General features: G+C 36.3%; 1 protein-coding gene across 1 annotated transcript in view; it reads right to left on the minus strand.

Moving 5' to 3' along the window:
• Positions 1-14,328, minus strand: part of NEK10 (NIMA related kinase 10) — an 80,978-nt gene that overhangs the window by 38,493 nt on the left and 28,157 nt on the right. Inside the window, 2 exon segments of the mRNA XM_050971003.1 lie at positions 12,746-12,762; positions 12,953-13,008. Of these exon segments, the coding sequence (XP_050826960.1) occupies positions 12,746-12,762; positions 12,953-13,008 (73 nt within the window).

The following is a 14,328-nucleotide window of genomic DNA, read 5'->3' on the forward strand; positions in this document are numbered from 1 at the left end:
CCCGTATTTAACCAAACTACTGCAGGATAATATGTGAATATTTGGAGACCACTGTGAAAAAACCCTGCATTTACTCTAGAATCAGTTTTCTGAGACACAGAAAGAGAGGGGGATAATGCAAGGGGGGAAAAAGAAAAAAAAAAATAAGCACCAGCATAATCCCAAAATAAAAAATAGAAATGCAGTTGCTGCATGTCACAATTTTTCTCTGGATAGTTGCTGCAAGCTACAGATACACATTCATTACCATAGCTTCATAATTACCACGAAAACCAATGGAAGAAGAAACAGGAGCCACAAAACTGACAGTTTGAATAAAGAGGCCCTGTGAATATTGCTGAAAGCTATTTGCATTTCTCACCCACATAAAGAATTCAACACAAGCCTTTTGGGGATATTCTGTCTATCCCTTGAGTGATAAAGCGGGAACAGGATTTTCAATCACTAGTTAAAATTTTACCTTCACAGTTTTCTATTTTCAAATGGAAAAAGTATGGCCAAGTAAGTCTGTAATAATTTATTATGTTGTTGTCTAACTTGCTACCATTTTTCACCATACAAATTATGTTAAATATTTTTGGGGAAAAAAAGACACATAATTTCTTATTCACAAAAGAACTTTGTTGCAGACATCCTAAACTTCTATTGACACTTAGAGAAAAATTCATCACTTATTCATCAGTTCCACCAAGTTTTAAAATGTACAAGGGCAGGGAAGACATTTATTATCTTCAGATGGCAATTATACAGTGTGATAAATCCTCATGCCACTAGGTGGGGAATGTAATATTAAAATGGGTGAAGTCAGCTAAGAGAGGCCACTTCCATGTGTATAATTGCTCTCTCATCAATGTAATCTCAACAGCTTCATTTCCTAGTCCGACCATGGCCTGCCTCTGCCCAGAAAGCTCTGCTATATTCATATAATTTCTTCTATAGAGAGGCAAAACCAATCCACAGTCAGTGACAGGCCACTAATAACTATGGGATACAGCAGACTGCATAATGCCTGTCTTATATTTTTACTAATATCTTCAAAAAAACCTGGTTTGATGTGGAAGGATGCTTTTCACTGCAAATAGTTGTAAATTTGTGTAGTCTGTCTCAATCTCAAATGTTAATGAGCATTGAGAAATGTGTAAAAACAAGATCCCAGTAATAAACCAGTGAAAATTTCGGTTACACTGCTGTTGATCAACAATTTAGAAAACTCACTAAGTTACTGCTTCCTTTCAACACAGTTCAGTACCTCTCTGTCTGAAATAGTCAAGAAGTTTCACAATTTACTTTCTTGGGTTTTTTATTCTATACTTTTGAAAATAAAGATAGGGACATCCAGTTAACATTCAGCAACAGATTCGTATTTCTTTGAATTTACAAACCTTCCAGCTTTTATGTGTGCCAGCTTTATACAAGATTGCTTAGCTATGCCAAACATACTAAATTTGAAAAATAACTTACGGTCCTTAGCACTATAATAAGACATTGTTCTAGAACACATGAAAAACTGCCACCAACTCACTTCTAATTCACCCCTGCCACATATGAATATAAATCAAATGACATTTTTTTAAAGGTTTACTCTGTTGTTCTTTACTCGCATTGCATTGTTAAACAAAACAAAACCAAACAAACACCTTTTTGATACCTAAATCATCAAATACTCAAGGCAAAAACAAGTTCAGAGCACAAGGTCCTCTTCCTAATTCCTAAGTGCCAAGAGGCACTTGAAACTACTTTTTTCCCCCATCAAAAATTTAGACCACATATGAAACTGTAAAGACCACAACAGCCTCATGTCGGGTAAGTTATTTAGGCTGTATATTCAAAAAATACTGGAAGCCAAGATGGTGCCTTGCTTCTGTTGCTCCCAGTCACTCTCTCCCACCAGGGTCTGCTCTCCTGTGCCAGCACAAGTACTTCTACAGCTGCTTTACACATCCAAGACCTAAAATATTTTTAAGCCAGCTCAGTTCTCTAATCTAGCTCATCATTATATGTTTGCCTGAATACTTGTGTTTGCCCTGGAGTATGGCTGGTTTAGGTTGGGTGGTTGTTGTCACAATTGGATTTTTTTGCCTTGAATCATTTCATTGACACAGTTTTTATCACAGCCTCAGAAACAACTGGTTCTGGCAGAAGTTCAGCCAAGGAGTCAGCTTTAGAAATATAAAATCAGCTTTCACTGAAATACAGCTTTCAGTTTTACCCTTAGCTCATAATGCTGAACTGAAACTCTCTTTTACCTTTACTAAGAAAAATAAGGTCAATCAAAATATAACTATACAAGAAAGTGGATAAAAAACTTCAGCATATCTATTACCAGTTCCTCTTTCTGGGCATAAAGCCTGTACAAAAAGCTGCTGAAAGGAGCAGAAGAATATTATTGTCAGGACTTGTTTTACATACTCAGAAGACCAGCAAGTTATATTCAACTACTACACATTCTGCCCTCTTTGAACTCTACCTTTTCTGCAAGAGTGTTCATCTCTGGCAGACAGACCTGGTTTTTGTGGAAGCTTTACACTTTCACTGCTCTTATACATATGAGCTTTTAATGCTAGAGAAAAAAAATGCTAAATCACAGCCCTTTCTGAATTTCATAGAGCAATGCAGATCATTGCACAATAATCTTCTTAAAAACTATATTTAAAACTGAAGGATATGTTTCTCAACTATTTCCTGATTATGTTTCCAAGGGACATCCATATCTAAATGTTCCTATGTTTGAATACACAGAAAACAACATCCTCCAACAACTCCCAGGGATGGCAATTGTGTACTTGCCAAGACATCACTTGCTAGGACACATTGGCTTAAGAATCAAGAGCAGGCAGAAGAAAAAAAGAATTCTCATAATGTAAAATGTCACAGGTTGAAAGCATGGGAGGCATCAATATGGCAACTTCCTGAATATGTGGCTATACCAGAAACAGTGTTGCTAACCCAATCTATGCTGAATTTGGCAGTGTGGTGTTGTCATTATATTGCAAAGGTTCCATATTGCAAGAGTTTCGTACCTCCTTGATGTTTCTCATAGGCAGCAAAGACAAAACAAAACAAAACAAAAAAAAAATTACCCCCCCCCAAAAAAAAAAACCCACAAAATCAAACATGATAGAATCTGTTTTATACTCTCTAAACTAAATTCTCTACAACTGTGAACATTCTCATTGATTTTTACATATATGTGTGCGTGTTTGCATGTCCTTGTGTGTCTCAGTATATATGTACATGCACATATATAGATAAATATATTTGTGTGTGTGTGTATGTGTGTGTGTGTGTGTGTGTATACATATATACAGAGTACTACTGCTCAAAGATGTATTTTGGATCTCTTGAATTTTCCAGACAGAATGTTTCATTTCAGAAACAAAGACGTTTGGGAGCACTTACAGGGTACAGCACTATTGAGTTACATTGGCTATAAAAATAGGAAGAACTCTTAACATAATCCAAGGGCCCAGGACTCAACATAGAAGTATCTATTACAAGTAGATCACAAATATCAAAGTTTCATGGGCTCTGATATGCATTTACCCCCCACTGAAGCATTTCTATATGCCTCTTAAAAAGTTACCCAATGTGCTGGCTTGGGCTAATGGAGATTTAACTTTCTTTACAGTGGCTGGAATGGGGCTATGTTTTGGATTTGTGCTGAACACAGTCATGGTAAACAGAGAGATGTGTTTGTTATTGCTGAGCAGGGCTTACATAGAGCCAAGGCCACTTCTGCCTTTTGTAGTGCCATGCTGGCAAGGAAATTGGGAGTGCATGGGAGGTTGGAAAGAGACACAATGGGACAGGTGATCCAAAGTGACCAAAGGTATATTCCAGACTATATGACATCATGCTTAGTACATACAGAAGGAGGAAAGGGGGACATTTGGAATGATGATGTTTGTCTGCCCAAATAACCACTACATGTGATGGGCCCTGTTGTCTTGGGGAGGGCTGAACACCTGCCTGCCAATGGGAAGCAGTGAAATCCTTGCCTTGCTTTGCTTGCATGCACAGCTTTTGTTTTCCCTATTAAACTGCCTTTACTTGAACCCATGAGTTTTTCAGCTTTCTGATTCTCTCCCCAGTCCAAGTGGTGGCTGCATGGGGTTTGCTTGATGGCTGGGGTTAAATCATGATACAGATCTATTGGCAATTTGTTTTGCCCTTCATCAGGATAGGGTGTGTAGGCATATTGGGAAAATGTCCCATAAAGATACAACTCCATTTGAATTTGGCCTTCTGCCCTATATACTGTATCTGTCAATCTGGAGAAAAAACTTGCTGGGAGTCAGTGAGCAAAAATACTATTTTTTCTAGGCCTTCATTTTAAAAAAAAAAATGGTGCCAAGGACAATTTTAAAAGCGTTGCAGCCTCTATTTGAAGAGTTGATGTTTACATCAAGCTGATTCTTTCTTCAGTTGTCATACTGTTACTAAAGAATGTCACAAAGAACCACCTTTCACACTGTGATAAAAATACACTTATCTAATTAAACTCAAAATGTGTACAGCTGTTTCAACATTTTTACACTTCTGAATTTTCAAGAGTATTACATGCTTCTTTGAGAAGTTATAAGAACAAATCACAGTACCATTACTTTGTAAGTTAGTGTTCCAGTATTACATACAGAACTGCTGGGAGGCTTAAAACAGAAAAAGTCATTAAAGTTCCAATTTATATCTGTTATTCCTTCAGACACATCATGGAACAAGATGAATTATAAAACAACAAGAGGAAGTATAAGCTGCATTCTGCAACTTACAAAAAACAAAATTTCCTTTTGATGTGATTCATTACTTATAGTATCAAAACCAAGCATCACTGCATGGTCCACCCATGGGATGTTATACCATTTATACAAAAATACCTAGCAAATTGTCAAGCTGTCAGTTTTAAAAGAAATGCTGTAGACAAATTGTAAGCTGTGGCAAATGCTATCCATACACATAAAAACCTGAACCACTCATATTCTAAAAAGGTACTCCTAACACGTATCTGGCAGATTCTTCTAAGAGTTTCCTGTCAACTAGAGATGTTTTTCAGTGAATTCATATCCCAATTTCCTATAAAATACTTCAGGAACTGCCTTAAGTCTGTAATTGAATAAACAGCTCAAGAAAATATTTTTTTCTCTTTTATCTATGGAACAGAAATCCGAACAGTTAAAAAATGGTAAAGGATTTTGCTTACTGAGATACCTGCCTTTTGGAATAAAGTTCATTCAGTGCCTTTATCAGGCTTAAAAGTTGGATAACCAAGCTTATCAAGAAATTGCATGAATATTTACATTTTAGAGGGAGACATGGAAAAGTAGGTATCTGCAAAAAGATGACACAAGCAATAGTAAATCCTGTTCTACAACAACTCTAAAATAAATCTAGATCTTTGATAAATGATTTCAAAGAAGGTGTCAATTTCACCTAACTTTAAACTCCTCTAAGAGATTTATGCTAAGATCCCTCTGTAGCAAATGAAGAGAGATAGACACATCACGTGGTTGATTAATCTCATCAACTAAATATATAAGGTAGATGGGATGAAATTCATTATCAGAATGCCTATTTTTTCCATTACTTTCAGTAATCATTACTTTCAGTAATCTAGCTGCTTGACTTGAGTAAGATGCCCAGCTTTTAAATTGCTGCATACAAGAAGATGAATCCCAGCCCCACAGAGACTTGTTTCTGACAGTAACTTGTGTCTCACAGTAAGGTATGGATTAGATGACTTTGCAACTGTTTGGATTTGCTGGAAACTAATACACAAGATAATTAACTAGTAACAACTCTACTGTCTAGCAATCACATTCAGTATAGATTAAGTGGAAAAATAAAATCAAACAGGAAAAAAAACAGATAGATGAAAATTTTAACTTACTAAGATGGGGACTTCATTGTTTTCTTTTGCATAGAATTTAAAATTCTCAAATCTAAATCAAGTCTGGACCTGTTGATCCAGATGCCCCCAACAACCACCACTTTGAAACTTTGAAAGTCAATAGATGAAATAGGCACACAGGCTCATAACACAATAATCTACACATATTTTATTGTATTTTTTATTACAATGTATTGCTTTCTACCTCACTTACAAATATCAACTGAAAAAGTAAGGTTACATGGGAAACTGAGCTAAGACTAAAGAGAAGGAAGGAAGAGATTTGAGACACCACTTCATTCTGTTCAGCTCACTACCAAACCCCAGCAATGGGCACCCTTGAGAAATAGACCAGAAGCAAAATAAGACAAGACACCTAAATGGAACTGTCACATGATCCTGCAATGAGAAAAACATTTAATTCCACAGTTTTCTTCTCCAAATTCTCTCTAAAAATCCTTTTCAGGATAAGCTAAAGCTTTTATAAATTCTTGAGATAGGAAGTAAAAAGAGAATCAACATAGACATTAATTTGTAAATAATAATAAAAAAAAATCTACACACAAATTACATTTACATATCCTTCTTCTCCCAGTTTAATAACTTGGCACATTGCTCTCCATAAAAATACACAGACTACTTGTCTGCAAGTGGGATCACATAGTTATTAACATTGTACCATCTCTCTAGTCATAAAATCATTTACCCCTGCTTGTGTAGATTAAATTGTGGAGAACCTAGAGAGATACTGGGCAGTCACCCAGGAAAAGAGCTTTCTTCAGCAGAATAAATGGCAAATGCAGACATATGAGTCTATCTGAAACCACGGGGTATTGAAATTCAAACTCTTTCAGTTGGAATAGATAGAACAAACCAAGGAAAGCCTAAGTTTGAACAATTCTTGATAGAGCTTTGAAATCTGGCTTCTATGAAAAAGCAAGCAACTGAAAAAAGGCCACAGCAGAAACTAAACACCAAGACCCAAATGAAAAAGCAAACAGCTTTAACTGACCGTCAAAGAAATGGTAAAATAGCAAAGAGGCTCTTTAGGAAACACCCAAGACAGCAAGACGACACATAATAGCACAAGAAATTCAAACAGCACACTATATCCTGAGCAGCAAAGTAAAGAAGATCAAGAAATAGTATGATTTAGAAATAGTAAGGATTTGCTAAGATGCTAACACAGCTAGCATCTTGAATATAGAATAGAATGGGAAAGGCAGAAATAAACTCACCAAAACTATTCTAAGTCCTGCAGTTCAGATGTCATAAGAACACAGTTTATCTTAATGTAGCTCATTTAACATTACTTAAAATAAAAATGAAAGAAGAATTCCAGCAAACAAATGCCAGTAACATTAGACTAAAAGACATTTACAAGATAATAAATTAGTCTGATTAAATGACTCATTATATTGAAAGTATTCATTCATTATCATTATTATCCCTTCCAAAGAGATAATAATATAATCATTATTATCTGTAAAACTTATATAATTTCTACAGAAATAAGTATTTCTGAAAAGTACATTGTTGATTTATAATGTATTATGGTATTATAGTAAAACAGTACTTTTTTTCTCCCCCTGAAGATAGCAGTCTAAAGTCACCATGGAGCCTATAAAATTATTACATGCTACACCCCAGCCCTCAGCATTAAAGTAACTCTTTAGAAGCTGGATCAGCACCACTCATTTGATAGAAAAGAAGTACAGAAAACTGTTTTCACACTCCCTTTCATGTAAACAACTTGTGCTATGACTTCAAGCGACTTTTAAGCCCTTGTAAGTACAACTCTACTCAGGATAGGAGAAATACATAATATGGACTAGTCCATGTTACTTACAAAGGGGCTTGCTTTCTTTTAGTCCAAGTTTTTTTTCCCCATTCTCCCCTGTCTAGTATTAAGTTATCTCTTATGGTGAAAATTGCATCATTGCCACCAAAACATTTTTCTGGAGATAAATATAGATATCTTCATGCTGTCTTACTTTTTTCCATGTAATTTCCAGTTTTACTTCCAAGTATAATGCTATCTTACACTGGGCATGATATTAAGTACATTTCAAATATCAGGTGACATTAAACTAGACAAACTTCTAATTTAATAAAAACCATATAAAATTAAATCATTAGAACATCTTTTTGTAAGGCAGCCTCTGTCAAGTACTTATAATGTTCTTCCTTGAGGTTTATCCAGGTGTCCTTTTAGTCACCGGGGGCCCAGAATGAAACATAATGTTCTACACAGAGCTGTCCTGTGGGTTACACACAGGGCCAGTACTGCCTGCCTGTCCAACCTATATTCTCCCTGTGGATTCCATCTCCAACTGAACTGGACTTTTTGCTGACACCCATCATTCTAAACTTATGTTTACACTACAACCAAACATTCACAATTGTATTTCATTGCCATCTTTCATTCTCGGACTGAACACTTGTATTAAACAACCTTCAGAAGATCCTCTGGTAAAAAAAATCAGTGTTGATATACTGAAAGGATCATTTAACTTCTGTTACCTTTCTATTCAAATCAGCAAATCCCCTCCAGGAGCCATCTGTTCCATGAAACAAAACTAGCACAAGACAAGTTTTCCACTAACTTTCTGTTTCCCCTCACCATTACACAGTACCTTCAGTTTCCTATTCTCTGTGTTATTCTCTGTTTACAGTGCTCAGGTAGAAAGGGACCTGGGGGTGCTGGTTGACAGTCGGCTGAACATGAGCCAACAGTGTGCCCAGGTGGCCAAGAAGGCCAATGGCATCCTGGCCAGTATCAGGAATAATGTGGCCAGCAGAAGCAGGGAGGTCATTCTTCCCCTGTACTCGGCACTGGTGAGGCCACACCTTGAGTATTGTGTCCAATTCTGGGCCCCTCAGTTTAGGAGGGACATTGAGATGCTTGAGCGTGTCCAAAGGAGAGCAACAAGGCTGGTGAGGGGCTTGGAACACAAGCCGTATGAGGAGTGACTGAGAGAGCTGGGATTGTTTAGCCTGGAGAAAAGGAGACTCAGAGGTGACCTTATCACTCTCTTCAACTTCCTGAAGGGTGGCTGTGGTGAGCTGGGGGTCAGTCTCTTTCTCCGGGCAACAACAGACAGAACAAGAGGACACAGTCTCAAGCTGTGCCAAGGGAGATACCGGCTAGAATTAAGGAGGAAGTTTTTCACAGAAAGAGTGGTCAAATACTGGAATCATCTGCCCAGGGAGGTGGTGGAGTCACCATCCCTGGATGTGTTCAAAAAAAGACTGGATGTGGCACTTAGTGCCATGACCTAGTTGAGCTGTTAGAACATGGGTTGGACTCAATGATCTTAAAGGTCCCTTCCAACCTAGAAATTCTGTGATTCTGTGATCTAAACACACCAAACTCCTGTCACACAACAGCATATACTGCAGCTGATTTTGGAAATTTGGAAAGTTTCAGCTGAGTTTAAAAACTTTTCTCGCCAAAACAGAATTGTTTCGCTACTTGATCCATCACCAAATTTTCACAAACATTGAAAAAAGCTAAACTCTCAAACTTGCTTGAAATTGGTGAAATGTTTCAGATTCTATTTTTGGAGAAATAAAGTACTGCTGGGAAATCTCGTAATCAGTTTGACAATATAGATCATAAAGGCTAAAAATAAAGTATTTATGAAAATACAGCACACTCCCTCATCTTAAATTACCTTTCCCAAAACAAAAATGCTTTAATTAAGTGAAAATATTATGTCACCATAATAAGCAATGCAGCTACTGCAGGTCTCCACACGAGAAATCATACCAGACTATTGATTTATGCAATGCTCTCACAAGATATGGTTATAAACAAATGCAGTGACTGGTACTAGAAAAGAAATCTGGTTAACATAACACAGTACACAGACCCAGTGTATAGTCCATAAACAGAAATTAAGATAAAGGAATATTTTCTCCTCCACATCAGAGAAGATGAGGGAGTAAAACAATATGTCCAATTACCACTGAAATGGGAGTTTCCTCATAACACCACAGCAAGAAAACTCCCCAACACTGGCACAAAAAGCTAAATAAACAACATTGTTCTGTGCATCAGTTTCCTAACATTTGAAAACAATTTGGTTTCAGAAAGATCAAATTAGCTAACCAACTAAGGTAGAACTTTCTTACCCACTTCTTAATGACACCTGAGGGATCTAATCATAGCTTCTCAACAGCTTTTAAAGATGAGTCAAGTTCTCAAGCAATTATGATGGGACACTCTATTCCATCAAACCTCAAAATTAACTTAATTTCCAAGAGTTCATCTAAATAGTCTCCATATATATACAATTATATACATCTCTTGATCTGCCAGCAATATATCCTCTCTTCCTAAATCACAATCCTTTCTTTGAAACAAATAAATGGAAGGTATAATTGAAAGGAAACATCATTCTCCATAACCATGGACAATTGCTGTGTCTCGTCCGGGAAGGCCTTTGAGACAGCACAATAATAAAGACTGTCACCACCAACTTGAAGCAGATTGTTTCTAGTGACTTATGAGCTGGGAAAAGACTTCAGGATTCATTACCAATTCCCTAAAGCAGTCTTTTCCTCAACTTTTAAAGTATTAAGTGTAAACACATCCATTTAATACATTTGGTATTCTAAACACACACATTGCTGGAATTTTTAGTTCAGGGAGATAACCAATTAAAAGGAATTTAATTAGTGTGGTAGTAGAATGCAACCTAGTATGAAGTAAAATTAAAAACCATCACAATTACAACGCATAATTGTATAAGCCCCTCTCTAAACAAAAAACAGTATCTGCAGTTATTTTATGATGACACAAGATTCAAAAAATTGCATTAGCACATTGATTCAGCCAAGCCCAAATACAAACATGTTTGGTACATACAGTGATGCATTTTAATCTGAACCATTCTGCAAAACATTGCTTAGTCAAATTTAAACAATAAGCATCAAATGCTATTTTTGATATTTATTGTTTTGTTTCTGCATTATATTGTCTGCTCACAGAAGGATGGGTTGCATCTCAAACTACTCAAAACTATTACCTGTCAATTCAGAAGAAAGCTATTTCTGCCATTCTAAGATGAAAACAATCTTTCTCATCTCTTTTTGGGTTGGGGGGGGTTTGTGCATTGGTAAGTAGGCAATCCTAATTTTTTATTTTTTAATAGCTTTTAACATCTATTTAACTTACACAAAAAAGCCCCACTAAAAAGTCTAGTCCAAGCACTGCTTAAGTGCGTAGGGTCTGTTTTCTCCTTCAAGACTTGTGCTAAAATATTCTGTCAGTTCATCTTATTCCATGTGAGCAGGCTTCCATTTCAAAAAGCCCACTGTCACACCCAGAACTAACCAAGCACCTTGAAGGGGGCCTCCAGTGCATGGTGCTGTTTGCAAAGCCTTTTCAGCATTCTTAAATTATTATGACTTTGGAAAGACTAATATCTTAGCCTGTCATTTTAAATATTACTCAAGCATATACTTTAAATACAAAGACATCTGTACTGTATCCTTGTTCTCTTTTCTGACTGCAGACAGACAAGGATCACTGCTTCCATGATTTTGCCTCTGGAGTAGAACTGACAAGTAATGTCCCAAAAGACCACTTACTTGAGAAACTGCAACATGTAAGGGACATTTTATCCTCAATCCTGCATCCAAATAACTGGATAAAGAGGTAGAAAAAGACCTGCCAAAGTTCTAGCTCTGATATGAACTTCCACGTACAAACACAGGGTATGAGAATAATAATAAATATAGTATAAGCAAAAATAATATTTTAAAAAGTATTTTAATCTACAGAACACTACTCTCAAATAAAAATTTCCTACAAAATATTAAAAACCCAAAAGATATTAGTGAAAACAAAATAGGCATCTAAGAGAGGAAAAAGAAGAAATAAATGTAGATGGGATAAGAAAAATTACAATTCAGTGTGCCCGAGGGCCATGGCAGCATGGTTTTGACACCTCTGACGCCTCTATTTTTAAACTGGTGTTTAAAAGAGCAGAATAAATTCTCATCAACAGCTTCTCTTCCCAGCTGTAAGTGAACAAAACAAACTGATTATTTCAGAGAAGCTGAAAAACAGATGGCACATAACTAGTTACACCAAACTCTGACTACACTCTGTATACCCCAGCTATCACTCACAGATCCAATGTCACTCAGAGATTGTGCAATGCTTCAGGAATATTTGGATAACCAGTTAAGGCACCCTTGCAATCCTCTTACCTTTGCTCACTAAGAACTACAAGCATTGGTCTTCCAAGGTATGTGACTTGAATATTTAACATATTAAAAGGCCTCACTCTTGAGGCCATTTTATGATTTAGGGATTTCTAGGGAATGTCAGTCATTATCATTCTGGTACTAGGAATTCACAAGCAACAATTTCAAAAATGGCAAAATGAATTATGTTCAATTGCCAAATCCCTGAGTTCTTGACTCACTCTTAATTCAGAGGAACAACCAGCAGCTCCCCTCATGGTTTGGACCTTTTAATTTGTTATCACAGCCTGAAGGCCAAACATTGTCACAGGTGTAAGGCCTTCACATGTGGTGGTGGCAATTGACACTGTTTACATACACCTTTTTATAATTTAAACACACATTTCCTTATCTATAAGGATATTCTATATATAGACAAATAAGTTACTGCACTACTGCAGCTCATTCATTTTTGCACCAACTTAACCCACGGTAACCACCATGTGTGAAGAACAACATCAAAATAGGGAGGCAACCAACTCTTGCAGAGGAGCTTGTGATTTGCACCTTGTTCCCTTCTCCATTGCAACTTCCCTGTCTGCTCTAAGAGTAACCATGATGAGGGAAGTCCCTGGACTAAAAGTTACATGCAGGAGTACTTACCATGAGTATAGGATCACCTATTTATTACAGGATAATAGGATTACATATAGGTAATACATATATACACCTAGATAGATAGATAGATAGACTTATATATTATATTTATATTTATATTTATATATTTATATATTTTTATATATTTCTATATTTTTAAAATACTTATATATATATATAAATACCTATAGGATATCCTATATTATAGGATACCACTGCTTATGCAAGTTTGCAGTTTTCTTGCCTTTGCTTTGCAAGGCCAAGGTCAGCTACAATAATAAAAAAAAGGGACAAAAAGATTCACATCTCAATAGCTGCCACCTCCACTGATTGATGACAATCAGTGCTCAGTCACAACAGCTGAAAAGCTGAGGGAGGGTGGAAGGGAGATTTCGGATTTTATATCATTAACATTTCACAGAACTGGACCATATTATCTTTTTCTCTCCACATTCATCAGCAACTTACACTTGAATTTGGCCTGTCTGCATTAAAAATACCATAAGCACACTTCTGATGGTTTCAATCTAAACTATATGACCAGTTTCAGTAAATATACTCTCTTCATTTTATTCTATTAATATATTTCAATATACTGTATGACAATGGTATGTACAATAAGCAGTGATGCCATCTCTAATAATCTAAATCTATGGCAATTAGTTTTCTTTCCTTAAAATTATGACAGTTGGGAAGGGTGGACCTTCCAAGAAATTTAATTTCAAAGGAGCATGGTGGGGGGGGCTCTAATAACTTGATAGTTCATGTTCAGAAATGAAATTTGGTAAGAAATAATGGTGACTCTTAGCCTTAGCTTATGAAAAAAGCTGTAGATACAGACGACCATGTAATTATGTTAATATTAGTGCCTTGTTTAATTATCAGGTAGTCTTTCACAAAACATCACACACAGTCTTTAGAGATGATATTTTTAATCAAAGTTCCATGCGAACAGTTCAAGTTTGTTTTTTCCAATTCAATATTCTACTGCAGCCTCCACACAACAATGCAGTTAAGATACATCACACTTCATTAAGTCCAAGCACAAAGAGCAGAAAACATTACTGTACTTCATAAATCCTGTTAATAATTTTTGTATTGCAATGCTACTTCAGAAGAAGATTTGTGCTGCAAGTAACAAATCACAATGTTTCAAATATTCTAAGAACTTCTGTTCTACTTGGACAGAGCCCATAGCATGCCTATTCCAATTGCTTTCACTCTGACACAGTTCATAAAAATTTTATTTCAAAATGTTACTACCCATCAAAAGAAGCTGGAGATGAGAAGAAATACAGGTAAGAAAAATTAGTTTCTGTTGGCTCTTGCTCAGTGCAAGCCTTCAGGGTCTGAAAAGGAGCAGTTCTTGAATTCAGAAAGGGCCTTTGATAAGAAAGCCAAATCTAGACGCTCAAGCCACAGATCATTTTTCTTTGAACAAAATGTCCAAAGAAGGACTAGCTCTGCAGTGCTTGGAAAATGTAAGTAGAAAGAATGTTAAATTAACAGGATAACCAAGAAGCCTCCCTTTTCCCTTGAGTTAAGGCAGTCCTCAGGCAGTTCACTACAAGAAATATTAATCCCCGAAG

The sequence above is a fragment of the Serinus canaria genome, chromosome 2 (assembly GCF_022539315.1).
Source record: "Serinus canaria isolate serCan28SL12 chromosome 2, serCan2020, whole genome shotgun sequence".
NCBI lineage: Eukaryota > Metazoa > Chordata > Aves > Passeriformes > Fringillidae > Serinus > Serinus canaria.